We start from the raw sequence: 14025 nt of genomic DNA, 5'->3' as shown, positions 1-14025 counted from the left end.
CTTGCAAGCACAAACGGCTGCTGCACTTCCACCTCCAGATCCGCACGAAACCTCTCCTGTCGTGGCACACCCTAACTGGAAACAGACAGGGAAGGGAATGCTGGAAAATGTAGTTCAGCCTAGCCAACTCGATGTGTTACAAAGCCACAAGCAGCAGATCCCCATTTTTGAGAACACGTAAGTAAAGGATGGGTCTAGAATCCACGCTTATACAAGTTAACGTGTGCTGTGTTGTCATGCTGAGCTGGAAGGTTTTGAGCGTCTCTTTCCTTCGGATCAGGAAACGTAACTTGCAACATTCACATGGCCTACCCACTGTTACGGTCTAAGGAAGGGTTTCTTAGACTTGAAAACTTGTCTGCTCTTCACTTCAAGTGCTGGAGACTTCGCTTTTAAAGCGATTGACCTAACAGCCCTCCTACAAAAGGGATTAGAGAAGCCAGATACTAAAGGTCACGTTTTGTATGATTCCATTTATGTGAAATAGCCAGAAAAGGTAATTCCACAGAGATAAAAAACAGATATGTGGTTGCCAGGGGCTGAGTGGGAGGGTGGGGAGGAAATGAGAAGTAACTGCTTATTGGGTATAGCGTTTCCTTTGGTGGGAGTTGAAAATGTTTTGGAGCTAGAGGTAGTGGGTGAACAACACTGAATATACTGAATTGTTTACTTTTTTTTTTTTTTTTTTTTTTTGCCTAGTGGCTTGTGGGCTGTGGGGTCTTAGTTTCCTGACCAGGGATTGAACCCACGCCCCTTGCAGTGGAATTGCAGAGTCTTAACCACTGGATGGCCAGTTTTGCGGTATGCGGGCCTCTCACTGTTGTGGCCTCTCCCGTTGCGGAACACAGGCTCCGGACGCGCAGGCTCAGTGGCCATGGCTCACGGGCCCAGCCGCTCCGCGGCATGTGGGATCTTCCCGGACCGGGGCACGAACCCATGTCCCCTGCATCGGCAGGCGGACTCTTAACCACTGCACCACCAGGGAAGTCCCAATTGTTCACTTTTTAATGGCTGTTTTGTGAATTTCACCTCAATAAAAATTTTTTTTTAATTTTAAAAGGTTAGAGAGGAGCAGTTTTGAATTCTGATCTCAATTTTGCCATTGCTATAAAATAGAGTTTTGAATATTATTTTTCCCAGCTTTATTGAGGTATAATTGACAAATAAATATTGTATATATTTAAGTGATAACAATATAATGATTTGATATACACTGTGAAATTAGTACCACAGTCAAGTTAATTAACGTGTCCATCACCTCACAGTTACCTTTTGTGTGTGTGTGGTGAGAACACTTAAGATCTACTCTTAGCAAATTTCAAGTAGACAATACAGTATTCTTACCTATAGTCACCATGATGTACATTAGATCCCCAGAATTTATCTATTTTGTTTATTGTTTTATTTATTATTATTTATTCATTGATTTCTTGAACACAAAAAGAAGGGGTTTGAAAAATAACTCTTTGAGTAGTGCTAAGATCCGTATGATACTGCAGTCTGAAAAAAAAAACAAAAAACAACTAGAGGTCTAGAAACTTCTGTTGGGAAAAGGGGGATCCCATACTGCCCTGGTGTAGTACTCCAAGAAGTAGTGAAGGAATTCTTGCACTCATGTTGCAGGTCTGGAAAAGCTCTAAGTGAGGCTGGCCCCTTTAAGGCTCCAAGACTGAAGTGATCTGGTAGCTAAGGAGTCATAATGACAACATTCTTGGGTAATTCTCCCTGAAAGTGTAGTTCTTACCCTCCAGGACCAGAACCACTGAGGAGCAGAGCCATCTTCTCCGTTTGGTTGGTGAGAGAGAGATGTGGATGGGCTTATACCTCTCTGGCTTCATTTTCTAAAATCTAGATGTCCCTGCCCTAGACAAAGGACCGTGATATTTAGTTTGGGTTCTTTTCTACCCTGTGGGGAACACAGAGTTTAGTGAAAGGGGAGAATTTCTGTGAAATGTGGTCTAAGTGTTCAGTCCTATGTCTAAAACCTAGGAGAGAATGGAAGGGAGAAGTGTGCCTGTGAAACCCATTGTTAATGTAAATGCATCTGCTGAAAACTGTGCCTGGAGCCTATATGGATTTTGTCCAGGTTTTTCATGAATTCAGTATTCCTGACTCACGGGTAGTCAGTGCTTAGGAATTCTCCAGGACTCACACTCAGAGAAGCGGATGAGAGCTGCCAGTTCATAACCGGGAGGAGAGGTGCTGAAGCCACCATCAGACCCTGAGACCTGGGCACACACACCCTCCTGCGTAGACTCCTCCTTCTTCCCGGACAGGGAGCCGACTTGATTGGTATCTGTTATTGCAGGAGATGCTGGTTTGGAGATGGACATGCTAGAGGACCTTGAGACACTGCAGTCTGAGTATGGGATTCAAGAGGAAGACCACAGCTGGCTGTATTTGCTGGGCCGTTCTCATGGGCTGATGACCAAGGCCTGTGCCCACGCAACCTTCTTCTGCAAGCTACTCCATAATTTGAGGTAAGCTGGGTCTCCAAGGTCAGGCAGATGGAGAAGAATCTCAGTGCAGAGAATCCAGATGACTTAAACTTTTTATATTGGAGAATAACTTTGGCAGGGGAAGTGTCCTCCTACCTTTTCCAACCCACACTTGAGTACTGCTGGTCTGAAAGCACCAGGGAAATGCACACCAGGGTCCCTTGGCTGTGTTTATGTAATAAAGCACGGATTAGTGGTGATTTCCTTTCGGTGAGTAGACATTAAATAATCCAGGGGCCTCCCTGGTGGCGCAGTGGTTGAGAGTCCGCCTGCCGATGCAGGGGATACGGGTTCGTGCCCCGGTCTGGGAGGATCCCACATGCCGCGTAGCGGCTGGGCCCGTGAGCCGCGTAGCGGCTGGGCCTGTGAGCCGTGGCCGCTGAGCTTGCGCGTCCGGCAACGGGAAAGGCCACGACAGTGAGAGGCCCACATATCGCAAAAAAAAAAAAAAAATCCATTCATTCATTTGTTCATCCATCCATCCTATCATTCAGTCCCTCATCAGGATGACCAGCTTGTCTGCCACAGCTACTAATCACTAGCCATTCCATGGCTGTTGACTGAAAATGGGGTCATTTTCTTTCTTTCGGGGCTGAGCTAACCGTGGAATTCTTCCTCACAAGAAAGCTTCCTGGAAATTTGGGGGTCCTTATGGCCGGATGACTTGCCTGAAACCAGGAATACTGATTTTCAAAGAAGCTCTCAGTCCAGTCCTGGCTTAAATAGGAGGTGTGTGATAGCCAAGTACCTAGGACTAGGCTCCTGGATTCTGTAACTCTAGGTCACTCCTGGAGCATTTGTCCCCAACCCCCAACCCCTCAGTCTGCTTCTCAGTTTACTTTTCTCTGAAATTAGATTAATTCCTAGTTGGTGGGACCAGATCTGAATTAAACATGTTATAGATACAGCACATACCCGAGGAGGCAGACTACTCAAGAAGTTTGCTGACTGGCTGACTGATAAGGATGCATAAACCTATTGGCTGCCTCCAAGATGAGTGATGAGAAACCAATATGGGAAACTTCCAGGAGGCATCTTCTATTTGGAAGGATCAGGCACAGAGAGAAAATGCTCTCCTTTTAACCAAAAGAGAAGCCTTAAATAGAATGAGGCTTGTGATGCTTACATGGTAACTCCAGAACTTTAAGATTCCAATTTTCACAGAAATACAGAACAAATATAAGATTGCCATATAACAACATAAAAAATGCCTTATGTATTCAGAGGTCAGACTTTGTTCATCTTGGGTCAAGTGAACCTCCAGAAAGAGTGGCCTCAGATCCTTGATCCTCAGTTTCTTAGGTCTGTTTTCCCTTATAAACCATTTACTTTTATAAATCATTACATTTGGAAAAAAGCTGTTACATGGTTTCCTGGGTTTGTGCACAACTGAAATAGCAAACTAGAAAGAGGAGGTGTATAGTAGGAGAGGGGTGCACTCATCCTGATGGAGATGGAAATTGACAGCTGTCTGCACAGGAAACAATGAAGGAACTGGCTCCCCATGTTCCAGGATAAGGTGTAATTGTAATTAGGCTGTTCACAGTGATGGTCCTGAGTCAAAGAAATGGTTAAGTAGTCAGACCTTGTGTTTAAGAAGGCAGGGAAATGCACGATACATATAACCCAAAACATGTTCACTTAAGAATGTTTTAAACAAGTTCTGATCCTTTGAAAGGGGTATGCTTTACTTCCTGGAAAATTCACTCAGGAGGAACATTTCATTCCATCAGTGAAGCTGGATCAGTGGGACATAATTGGAATTCTTCTCTCTGAAGTACTTAAGGTGTCACAGCAGGCTGCTGAGAAAGTTAAACCAGAGAACGTCAGAGGTTGACAGTCAAGAAGGACTAAGGGTCTGCGTTTACTTGGGTGTGTGTCTGTGTTCATTCTCCAGAGAATCATTCTCCAGAAAATCATTACAGGAGAAGCAAACTTCTAGATGTCGCTTGACTGGATTGCGTGAAGACACTCCTGATGACGATGCGTTAAAGGTGGGCATCATTGGAGGCGGCCACCTTGGGAAGCAGCTGGCTCATACACTGCTTCAGCTTGTCCCCATCCCAGCTCACAGCCTGAGGATCTCCACTCGGAGGCCAGAGGCCCTGGGTGAGGAGTACTGCACAGTAGAAGGGGGTCTTGGGTGTGCTCTTTAGGTGGTGACGAGGCCGTTTTGAAAGGGTCCCTCAAAAGAGGAATCCTCGCATACAGCATGCCGAGTTCTCAGCTTGCTGGCCCTCAGAAAAGCCAGAAAGATGGTTTTTTAACTTGTTCCTTATAGTAACTTTCTTCTCCACTTAAATATTTATATCCATCTCTCCTCCCTGTGCCCTTGGTGGCGAGATATCTTTCTGGGTCTTTGATATAGAGAAGCTTTCCAAACAGAATTCACGTTTTCTAACTGGACCAGTTGGAGTCTGAGTGGTGTTTACCGGTTCCAAATATTTGGCCTTATTTTTTTTTAATAACATTTACTGAAAAATTTTTAAAAGTTTTATAATGATTCCATTTATTAACTTATGGTGATAGAAATCAGAACAGTGGTTGCTTCTGGGGAGACTGAGAAGAGGCCCAAGGGAACTTTCTGGGGAGTTGGAAATATTCTGTATCTTGAGAGAGGTGTGAGTTACATAGGTGTATGCATTTGTCAAAGTCGATCAAACTATTTACTTCAGATCTGTGTGTCGCATTGTATGTAAATTATACTTCAAAAAATTTTTTAATGTAAAGTAATATATGAATGTTATAGAAAATTTAGAAAACTACTCTATAGGGAAGTAAATAATAACTACCTATAATTCTCCTAGCAGGATTATCATTTCTTTCCCATTTTTTCCTCTCATTATATCAGATTATATCAGTAATTAACATGCTACAAAGCTTTTTGTATACTGCTTTTTTCACTTAATGTATCATGAGCCTGTTCTCATATTATTTGACAGTCTTCAAACTCATAATTTTAAGGTTGTATAGTATTCCTAAGTATGAGTGTATGATAATTTATGTAACTGTGCCTTATTTAGTAAGACTTTCTTGTACATAATTTAAAAAACAATATTGGGCTTCCCTGGTGGCTCAGTGGTTGAGAGTCTGTCTGCCGATGCAGGGGACATGGGTTCGTGCCCCGGTCCAGGAGGATCCCACGTGCCGTGGAGCTGTTGGGCCCGTGAGCCATGGCCGCTGAGCCTGCGCGTCCGGAGCCTGTGCTCCACAACGGGAGAGGCCACAGCAGTGAGAGGCCCACGTACCAATAATAACTAGAAAGTAGAGGTTTTCTTTTTCTCTTCCTTCCCCCAGAAAAAGAATAGAAGAGGTGAACACAGGGGAAAAAAGGGGATGAGAGATGAAGAGGCAGCTATGGTAACAAAAAAAAAAAAAAAAAAATTACTAGGTCAAAGTACCGGTACAGCTTTATTAAGATATACTTTGTATATAATAAACTGCACATTTAAAAAAAAATTTCTTGGTCAGGCTACAAGGCATGTGGGATCTTAGTTCCCCAACCAGGGATCAAACCCGTGCCCCTTGCATTGAAGTGTGGAGTCTTAACCACTGGACCACCGGGGAAGTCCTAAACTGCACATTTTAAAAGTGTACACGGGGACTTCCCCGGTGGTCCAGTGGTAAAGAATCCACCTTCCAAAGCAGGGAACGCGAGTTCAATCCCTGGTTGGGGAACTAAGATCCCACATGCTACAGGGCAACTAAGCCCGTGTGCCACAACTGCTGAGCTCACGCGCCTCAACGAGAGAGCCCGCAAGCCACAAAGTACAGAGCCCACATGCTCTGGAATCCGCGTGCCACAACTAGAGAGAGAAAATCCACAGCCACAACGAGAGAGAAGCCCGAGCACCGCAATGAAGAGCCCGCACACGGCAACGAAGAAAAGATCCTGCATGCCTCAACCAAGATCCCGCATGCCTCAACCAAGATCCCACATGCTGCAGCTAAGACCCAACGCAGCCAAAAAAAAGAGAAAATAAATAAATATTGTTTAAAAAAAGTGTACAGGGACTTCCATGGTGGTCCAGTGGGTAAGACTTAGCTCCCAATGCAGGGGTCCCGGGTTCAATCCCTGGTCTGGGAACTAGATCCCACATGCATGCTGCAATTAAGAAGTCCGCATGCTGCAACTAAGAAGCCTGCATGCCACAACTGAAAGATCTTGCGTGCCGCAACTAAGTGCCCAGCGCAGCCTAAGTAAATAAATAAATAAATATTTTTAAAATAAATTAAAAAAATAAAAGTGTACAGTTTGATGTTTTGTGACACATGTATGCTCCTGTGAAACCATCAATGTAATCAAGGTAATGAATTTCTCTACCTCCCTGCAGACCCCACTCAGGAAACCACTGATCTGATTTCTTTTTTTTTTAATTAATTGTTTATTTATTTTATTTTTAGCTGCATTGGATCTCGTTGCTGCATGCGGGCTTTCCCTAGTTGCAGAGAGCAGGGGCTACTCTTCATTGTGGTGCGTGGGCTGCTCATTGCATTGGCTTCTCGTTGCAGACCACAGGCTCTAGGCGCGCAGGCTTCAGTAGTTACGGCGTTCAGGCTCTAGAGCACAGGCTCAGTAGTTGTGGCGCATGGGCTTAGTTGCTCCACGGCATGTGGGATCTTCCCAGACCAGGGCTCAAACCCATGTCCCCTGCATTGGCAGGTGGACTCCCAACCACTGCGCCACTAGGGAAATCCCCACTGATCTGATTTCTGTCACTACCGATTAGTTTGCATTTTGTAGAATTTTGTATAAATGGAGTCATACAGTTTGTACTTTTTCTTTGGTCTGAATTCTTTTTATAATTAATTTTTTTTTTTTTCGGTACGCGGGCCTCTCACTGTTGCGGCCTCACCCGTTGCGGAGCACAGGCTCCGGAAACGCAGGCTCAGCAGCCATGGCTCACCGGCCCAGCCGCTCTGCAGCATGTGGGATCTTCCCAGACCAGGGCACGAACCCGTGTCCCCTGCATCGGCAGGTGGACTCTCAACCACTGCGCCACCAGGGAAGCCCTATAATTAATTTTTTTATTGAAGTATAGTTGATTTACAATGTTGTATTAGTTTCAGATGTACAGCAAAGTGATTCAGTTATATGTATTCAGCTATATGTGTGTATATATATATATATATATATATATATATAATATATTATATAGAATATATTCTATATACATATATTCCTTTTCAGATTCTTTTCCCATATAGTTTATTACAAAGTATTGACTATAGTTCCCTGTGCTATACAGTAGGTCCTTATTGTTTATTTTATATATAGTAGTGTGTATATATTACTCCCAAATTCCTAATTTATCCCTCCCTGCAATGGTCTGAATTCTTTCACTCTGCATAATTATTTTGAGATATATCTGTGTTGTTGCATGTATTGATATTCTTTTTATTTCTGAGTAGTGTTTTATTGCAGGGATACTCCATAGTTCATCTATTCCTCTGTTGATGGACATTCAGGTCATTTCCAATTTGGGAATAAAGCTATTATGAACATTCGTGTACAAATATTGGTGTGGAGAAATGCTTTAATTTTTCTTGAGTAAACATTTGGGAATGGGGTGGCTGGGTCATATGGTATGTATATTTAATTTTTAAAGAAACTTCTAATATATTTTTTCAAACTGACCTACGAAGGATGTTGTTTAGGTATAAACTTTCATCAACGGTGTGTAAGAATACCCATTTTACTACATGCTTGTCAATTCTGGGAATTTTTTTTTAATCACCATTTTAATATGCCTTTACAATTTTTCTTATTTTAATATGTCTTTCACTGATCACTAGAAGAATTAAAATTTTTTACAGGCTTATTGCTATTTCATCATTTTTGAGTTCTTTTTTGTTCAATTTTTCTGTTGGATGCCTGTATGATTTTTCTTATTGATTTGTAAATGTTCCTTCTATATTAAGGAAACTAAAAAAACTTAACCCCTCAGGGCAGATTTCTTAAATCTCATCAATAGGACCAGTATATATGACATTTCAATAAAATGCATATATTCTTCTGGGAAGCAATATATTTATTAATAATAAAATTACAGTTATAGAATATCACTATATGTTGTATTAAGGAAGCAAGAATTCAAAATGCTCAGCATCAGCTTCTGTGCACTTTTGAGAACGACATATGAAAGAAGAGCGGATGTGCATGTTTTCTAAAGTTCTTCTTTGTCCTGTGTATCTTCCTACCTGGAAGTACCTGAGTACCCAGATAACCTCAGCATCGACTTTATCACATACTTGTGGTGGTTAAGAGAAGAACTGACCTCTGCAATGTCTAACATCCTGTTCTCTGATAACACTTAAAACATACTACCGTATGTGAGTTCACATTTTTACTATTGAGGATCCAGATCACAATAAGTACAATTAAATGATTAACTACCAAGAAGTGTTTTTAGCAACTACATGAGTTATTACATTTCTTTCTACATTTATAAATATCTTATTGACATTAAATTGTGTATACTTTACTGAAACTGTAAGCATACTTTTCCAAATTCCTCCCATCCTCTGCCCTATACTCTTCCACTCTCTCAGTCTTTCCCACCATTTCAAGCCAGTTAAGCTGTTTAACTTCAGCCCAGTCACAGAATTCTTGAAGCCTCAGTTTCCGCATCTATAATATAGGAATAATACTAGCCTCTGTCTCATAAGGTCCTTATGAGATTCCCTTAGATAACGTATGTACTTTGTACGTTATCTGGTACACGATGAAGTCTGTAAATTGGAGAAGGCTTCATTCAGACTTTTTTTCTTCCTAAAAAAAGAAACTGAAAGATTCTAGCATTTGGTCTAAAACATAAGGTAAGGATGAATTATCTTACAATCTCGAGCACTGCTGCAGTGGCACCTGCTGCCATGGCCATGGGGTCAGGGCTTTACTGTGTGGCTTTTAGAAGGCATGAGGGAATCTCTTCTGATTAATGTGGTGACAAGACTTGAGATAAACTAATTGTCATCCTCTCCCCACAGTTGATGTTGAGTTCAAAGTTCTTTGTACTGTGATCTTTCTGACTTCCTTTATTCCCTCCCAGATGAATTCAAGAAACTGGGAATCCAGTGCTTTTACCATAACTCTTCTCTGGTGGAGTGGGCCAACGTGATATTCCTCTGCTGCCTGCCATCTCAGCTGTCTAGTATCTGTGTAGAAATTCAAACCAGCCTTGGAAAAGCCTGCATTGTGTACAGCTTTGTGGCTGCCGTCCCACTACCCAGGTATCTTGTTAGGGTGAGCACAGGATTGGCAGGACTGCTCTGTCTGCTCATCTCCACCCTGGCCCCTACCTCTTGGAGCTGGTCATTCCCAGTCATAAGGTGGAAGCAGCTTCATTGGCAGCAGGACCAGCCAGCCTTTGAAATTGTGTCTTCCCCGCTTTTCCAGCACTTGTGGGTGGGACCTTTTCTTTGATGTGCAAATGTTTAGAACTGCAGTAGAGCATTACTTCCAACTACTTGAAGCTGATTAGTGTTCCCCTTGTATGCCACTCAACAGCATGAAAATTGATCTGGAGCATGTGTCAGATATTATTTTTGTACCTCGAGTGTCTAGCTCAGTGCCTGGCTTGTGGTGACATTGAATAAGTGTTGAGTGGATGGGTGAACAATCCATCTAAGATGTAGTGCCCCAGTGCCGACCCACACCTGCGTTTGCCTGTGAGCAGTGCTGTGCAGGGGACTACATTGTTGGGGCTGGATGTAAACTCAGTGGGTCACGTGGTGCTTTATTCCAGTCCGGGACGTGCACTTCCTGCGTTGGTGGCTTTACTTTCAGGTTGAAACTCCTACTGAACCACACCAATGTCTTGCGGCCTCAGTATCAGTGTGTTGAAGATCTTGCCAGCATCTGGGGGGCCAATAAGGAAATCTCAGCTGCTCTCCAAGACCCTGTGATTCTTCAGGCTACCTGTCCCTACAGTCCCGCTGGTAATGGCTCACAATATTTTTGGCACTTTTAAAAATTACCTTCCTCTTGGCCTGTTGCTATCTTATTAAATCCCTGAGTGTGTGTGTGTGTGTGTGTGTGTGTGTGTGTGTATAAGTACAAGCTAGATACATTCTCAGCTATTTAGGTTTTACATGGGAACAGCTTTGGTGGCAAAAAGTAGCCTTTTTAGGGAAAGCTAAGAAGTGTGATTAATCAGACCCTTTAAGGATGAATTGGAAACAACCAGAGGAGAGAGCCTATTTAAACCAGAGGATGCAGTGTCTGGGACTAAATGGCTTTTTCTTACTGTAACCTTGCAGTTTGCCTTATTGGCAAGGACCATTCTAGAGATTTCTAGAGATGCATTTGTCATCAGCAATGCCTACATTAACATATCTGTCTTCCTTTGGTAGGGTCAACATGCAATGTGTTTGTTATAAAGGGCACACACAGGGTTCTTGGCCTGGAAAGGAAGAGCGCTTATCTGAGGTTCATATAACCAAACTGTCTTGGACAGAAGGTAGCTGTTCACCGTCTGGGGTTTGTCCTAGGCTCCCTGCAAACCTTTTTGGTGGTGCTAACTGGTATTTCCTTTCTCATTGATGTTTAGGGGGAATAATCCTCAATATCAAGTGGTTGGAGGGAGTGTTCTATGCAGCCATAAATGTCTGCACAGAAAAGGACATGCCCCACTCACAAGTGCTGCAGCTTCTGAATGAACTGTTCCTCTCCAAGCACTTTGAAGCCTGTGAGAAAGACAGAGTGTCTTTCCAAAAATTTCAAGCACAAGATTTTGTCAGCAAAGCCTATGCCAAGAACCTGTCTCGGAAAAGGTAAAGTATTAGATGAGTGGCCATTCTAACTTCTCCCACACTGTTTTCTTAGCAGATGCTTTTTATCTTTTTCCTTTCATGTTATCTTTAGAAATGTATAAAATGAATACATTCTTATTAAAAAAATCCAACTAGTGGAAAAGTGAGAGCCCTCCTTTGCCCCCAAATCCCTTTTCATAGACTTTACCTCTGATGGTTTCTGTATTTTTGTCTTTCTACCTATGCATTTACAAACATATATTTATATTGTCATTATAATGTATATGCATATCTGTATCTATATATACATTTTAGAAACATGGGGATTATACTTACTACATCATAGGTACCATTCTAGGTTAGTACAATCATATCTATTTCATTTATGAGCACTGTGCAGGCATCCATTGGATACATTTCTTTAGCTACATTTATTCATCCTCTTTCCTCTTGATGGCAATGTAGCTCCTCTGCCCCACATTTTGCACAAAGGGCTGCTTTGAACATTTCATCCTTAAACTTTGCACGCTTGTACCAGTAAAATTTCTGGGTCAGAGGTTATATATAGTTTATGTTTGATAGGTATTCCTAAATTGCTTATCAAAAAGGTGATACTTATATTTCTACCAATAGTGTATGAAAGTGCCATTTCACTATAGCTTGATAACTATTAGATCATTCTTTTTAATCTTTAATAATCTAATAGGGACAAATGGTTGCCCTTGTTACCAGTGACTTCCATGTCACTAAATTCACTGTACACTTTTAAGTCCTTTTCTTCCTTGGCTATTGAACATGCCTTCCTTCTTGAAACAATCTTTTCTCTTAGCTTTCATGATACCCTCACATTCTCTTCATTTTCCTCCTGCCCCTCCGATTCCTCCTTTGCCAGCTCCTCTTCTGCCCCATCCTTAAATCTGGGAGTTTTCAGGGCTCTGTACTAGGCCTCCTTTTCTTTTCATTCTACACTTTGTTCCTGGGTGATCTTTTCCACTTTGGGGACTTAGGTTGCCATTACATGCTCCTTTGCGGAGTTGTTCAGAACCTGGAAGTAATCCTTGATCTTCCCTCCCTCTTATCTTTTGTGTTCTAATTAATCACCAATGACCTGTGGTACACTTTCAGTTTGGGAATTTTCCTTCCCCCTTATCCTGGGATTCTCTTTGCCTCTCTCTTATGCTGGATCTCTTTTTCCTGGACCCCTCTTCCTCTGGCTTCATTTCCTTTTTCATTATGGTGGAATCTGTCCTTCTCCAGCAGATTCCTTAGAAAAGCCTGCGTAGGAAGTAATTTTTAGGGACTATGTCTGAAAATGTTTTTATTCTAACCTAATATTTTATTGAGAACATAACCAGGTATAGAATCTAGGTTAGAGCAGAAGCAAGAACTACAATCCTTCAGCCTGTGGAAAGAAAACCACATTCACAGAAAGATAGACAAAATGAAAAGTCAGAGGACTTTGTACCAGATGAAGGAACAAGATAAAACCCCAGAAAAACAACTAAATGAAGTGGAGATAGGCAACATTCCAGAAAAAGTATTCAGAATAATGATAGTAAGGATGATCCAGGACCTCGGAAAAAGAATGGAGGCAAAGATCGAGAAGATGCAAGAAATGTTTCACAAAGACCTAGAAGAATTAAAGAACAAACAAACAGAGATGAACAATACAATAACTGAAATGAAAACTACACTAGAAGGAATCAATAGCAGAATAACTGAGGTAGAAGAACAGGTACGTGACCTGGAAGACAGAATGGTGGAATTCACTGCCGCGGAACAGAATAAAGAAAAAAGAATGAAAAGAAATGAAGACAGCCTAAGAGACCTCTGGGACAACATCACATGCAACAACATTTGCATTATAGGGGTCCCAGAAAGAGAAGAGAGAGAGAAAGGACCCGAGAAAATCTTTGAAGAGATTATAGTCGAAAACTTCCCTAACATGGGAAAGCAAATAGCCACCCAAGTCCAGGAAGCGCAGAGAGTCCCAGGCAGGATAAACCCAAGGAGAAACATGCCGAGACACATAGTAATCAAACTGACAAAAATTAAACACAAAGAAAAATTTTTGAAAGCAACAAGGGAAAAATGACAAATAACATACAAGGGAACTCCTCCCATAAGGTTAACAGCTGATTTCTCAGTAGGAACACTACAAGCCAGAAGGGAGTGGCAAAATATATTTAAAGTGATGAAAGAGAAGAACCTACAATCAAGATTACTGTACCCAGAAAGGATCTCATTCAGATTCGAAGGAGAAATCAAAAGCTTTACAGACAAGCAAAAGCTAAGAGAATTCAGCACCACCAAACCAGCTCTACAACAAATGCTAAAGGAACTTCTCTAAGTGGGAAACACAAGGGAAGAAAAGGACCTACAAAAACAAACCCATAACAATTAAGAAAATGGTAATAGGAACATACATATCGATAATTACCTTAAATGTGAATGGATTAAATGCTCCAACCAAAAGATACATGCTCGCTGAATGGATACAAAAACAAGATCCATATGTATGCTGTCTACAAGAGACCCACTTCAGACCTACGGACACATACACACTGAAAGTGAGGGGATGGAAAAAAATATTCCATGCAAATGGAAATCAAAAGAAAGCTGGGGGCTTCGCTGGTGGCGCAGTGGTTGAGAGTCCACCTGCTGATGCAGGGGACACGGGTTCATGCCCCAGTCCGGGAAGATCCCACATGCCGCCGAGTGGCTGGGCCCATAAGCCATGGCCGCTGAGCCTGTGCATCTGGAGCCTGTGCTCCAT

The 14025-nt window shown here is 42.1% G+C and overlaps 1 protein-coding gene across 1 annotated transcript in view; it reads left to right on the top strand.

The window, feature by feature from the left end:
- Positions 1–2325: 2325 nt before the first annotated feature.
- NOXRED1 (NADP dependent oxidoreductase domain containing 1) overlaps positions 2326–14025 on the top strand; it is a 17519-nt gene continuing 5819 nt past the window's right edge. The window contains exons 1-5 of the mRNA XM_007459773.1: positions 2326–2480; positions 4411–4607; positions 9548–9728; positions 10285–10436; positions 11048–11270. Of these exons, the coding sequence (XP_007459835.1) occupies positions 2326–2480; positions 4411–4607; positions 9548–9728; positions 10285–10436; positions 11048–11270 (908 nt within the window). The remainder of the gene's footprint in view (positions 2481–4410; positions 4608–9547; positions 9729–10284; positions 10437–11047; positions 11271–14025) is intronic.

Source organism: Lipotes vexillifer, unplaced genomic scaffold (assembly GCF_000442215.2).
Source record: "Lipotes vexillifer unplaced genomic scaffold, Lipotes_vexillifer_v1.1 scaffold39, whole genome shotgun sequence".
Taxonomy (NCBI): Eukaryota; Metazoa; Chordata; class Mammalia; order Artiodactyla; family Lipotidae; genus Lipotes; species Lipotes vexillifer.
The sequence above is the reverse complement of the archived record's forward strand: the minus strand, read 5'-3'. Positions and strand labels throughout refer to the sequence as shown.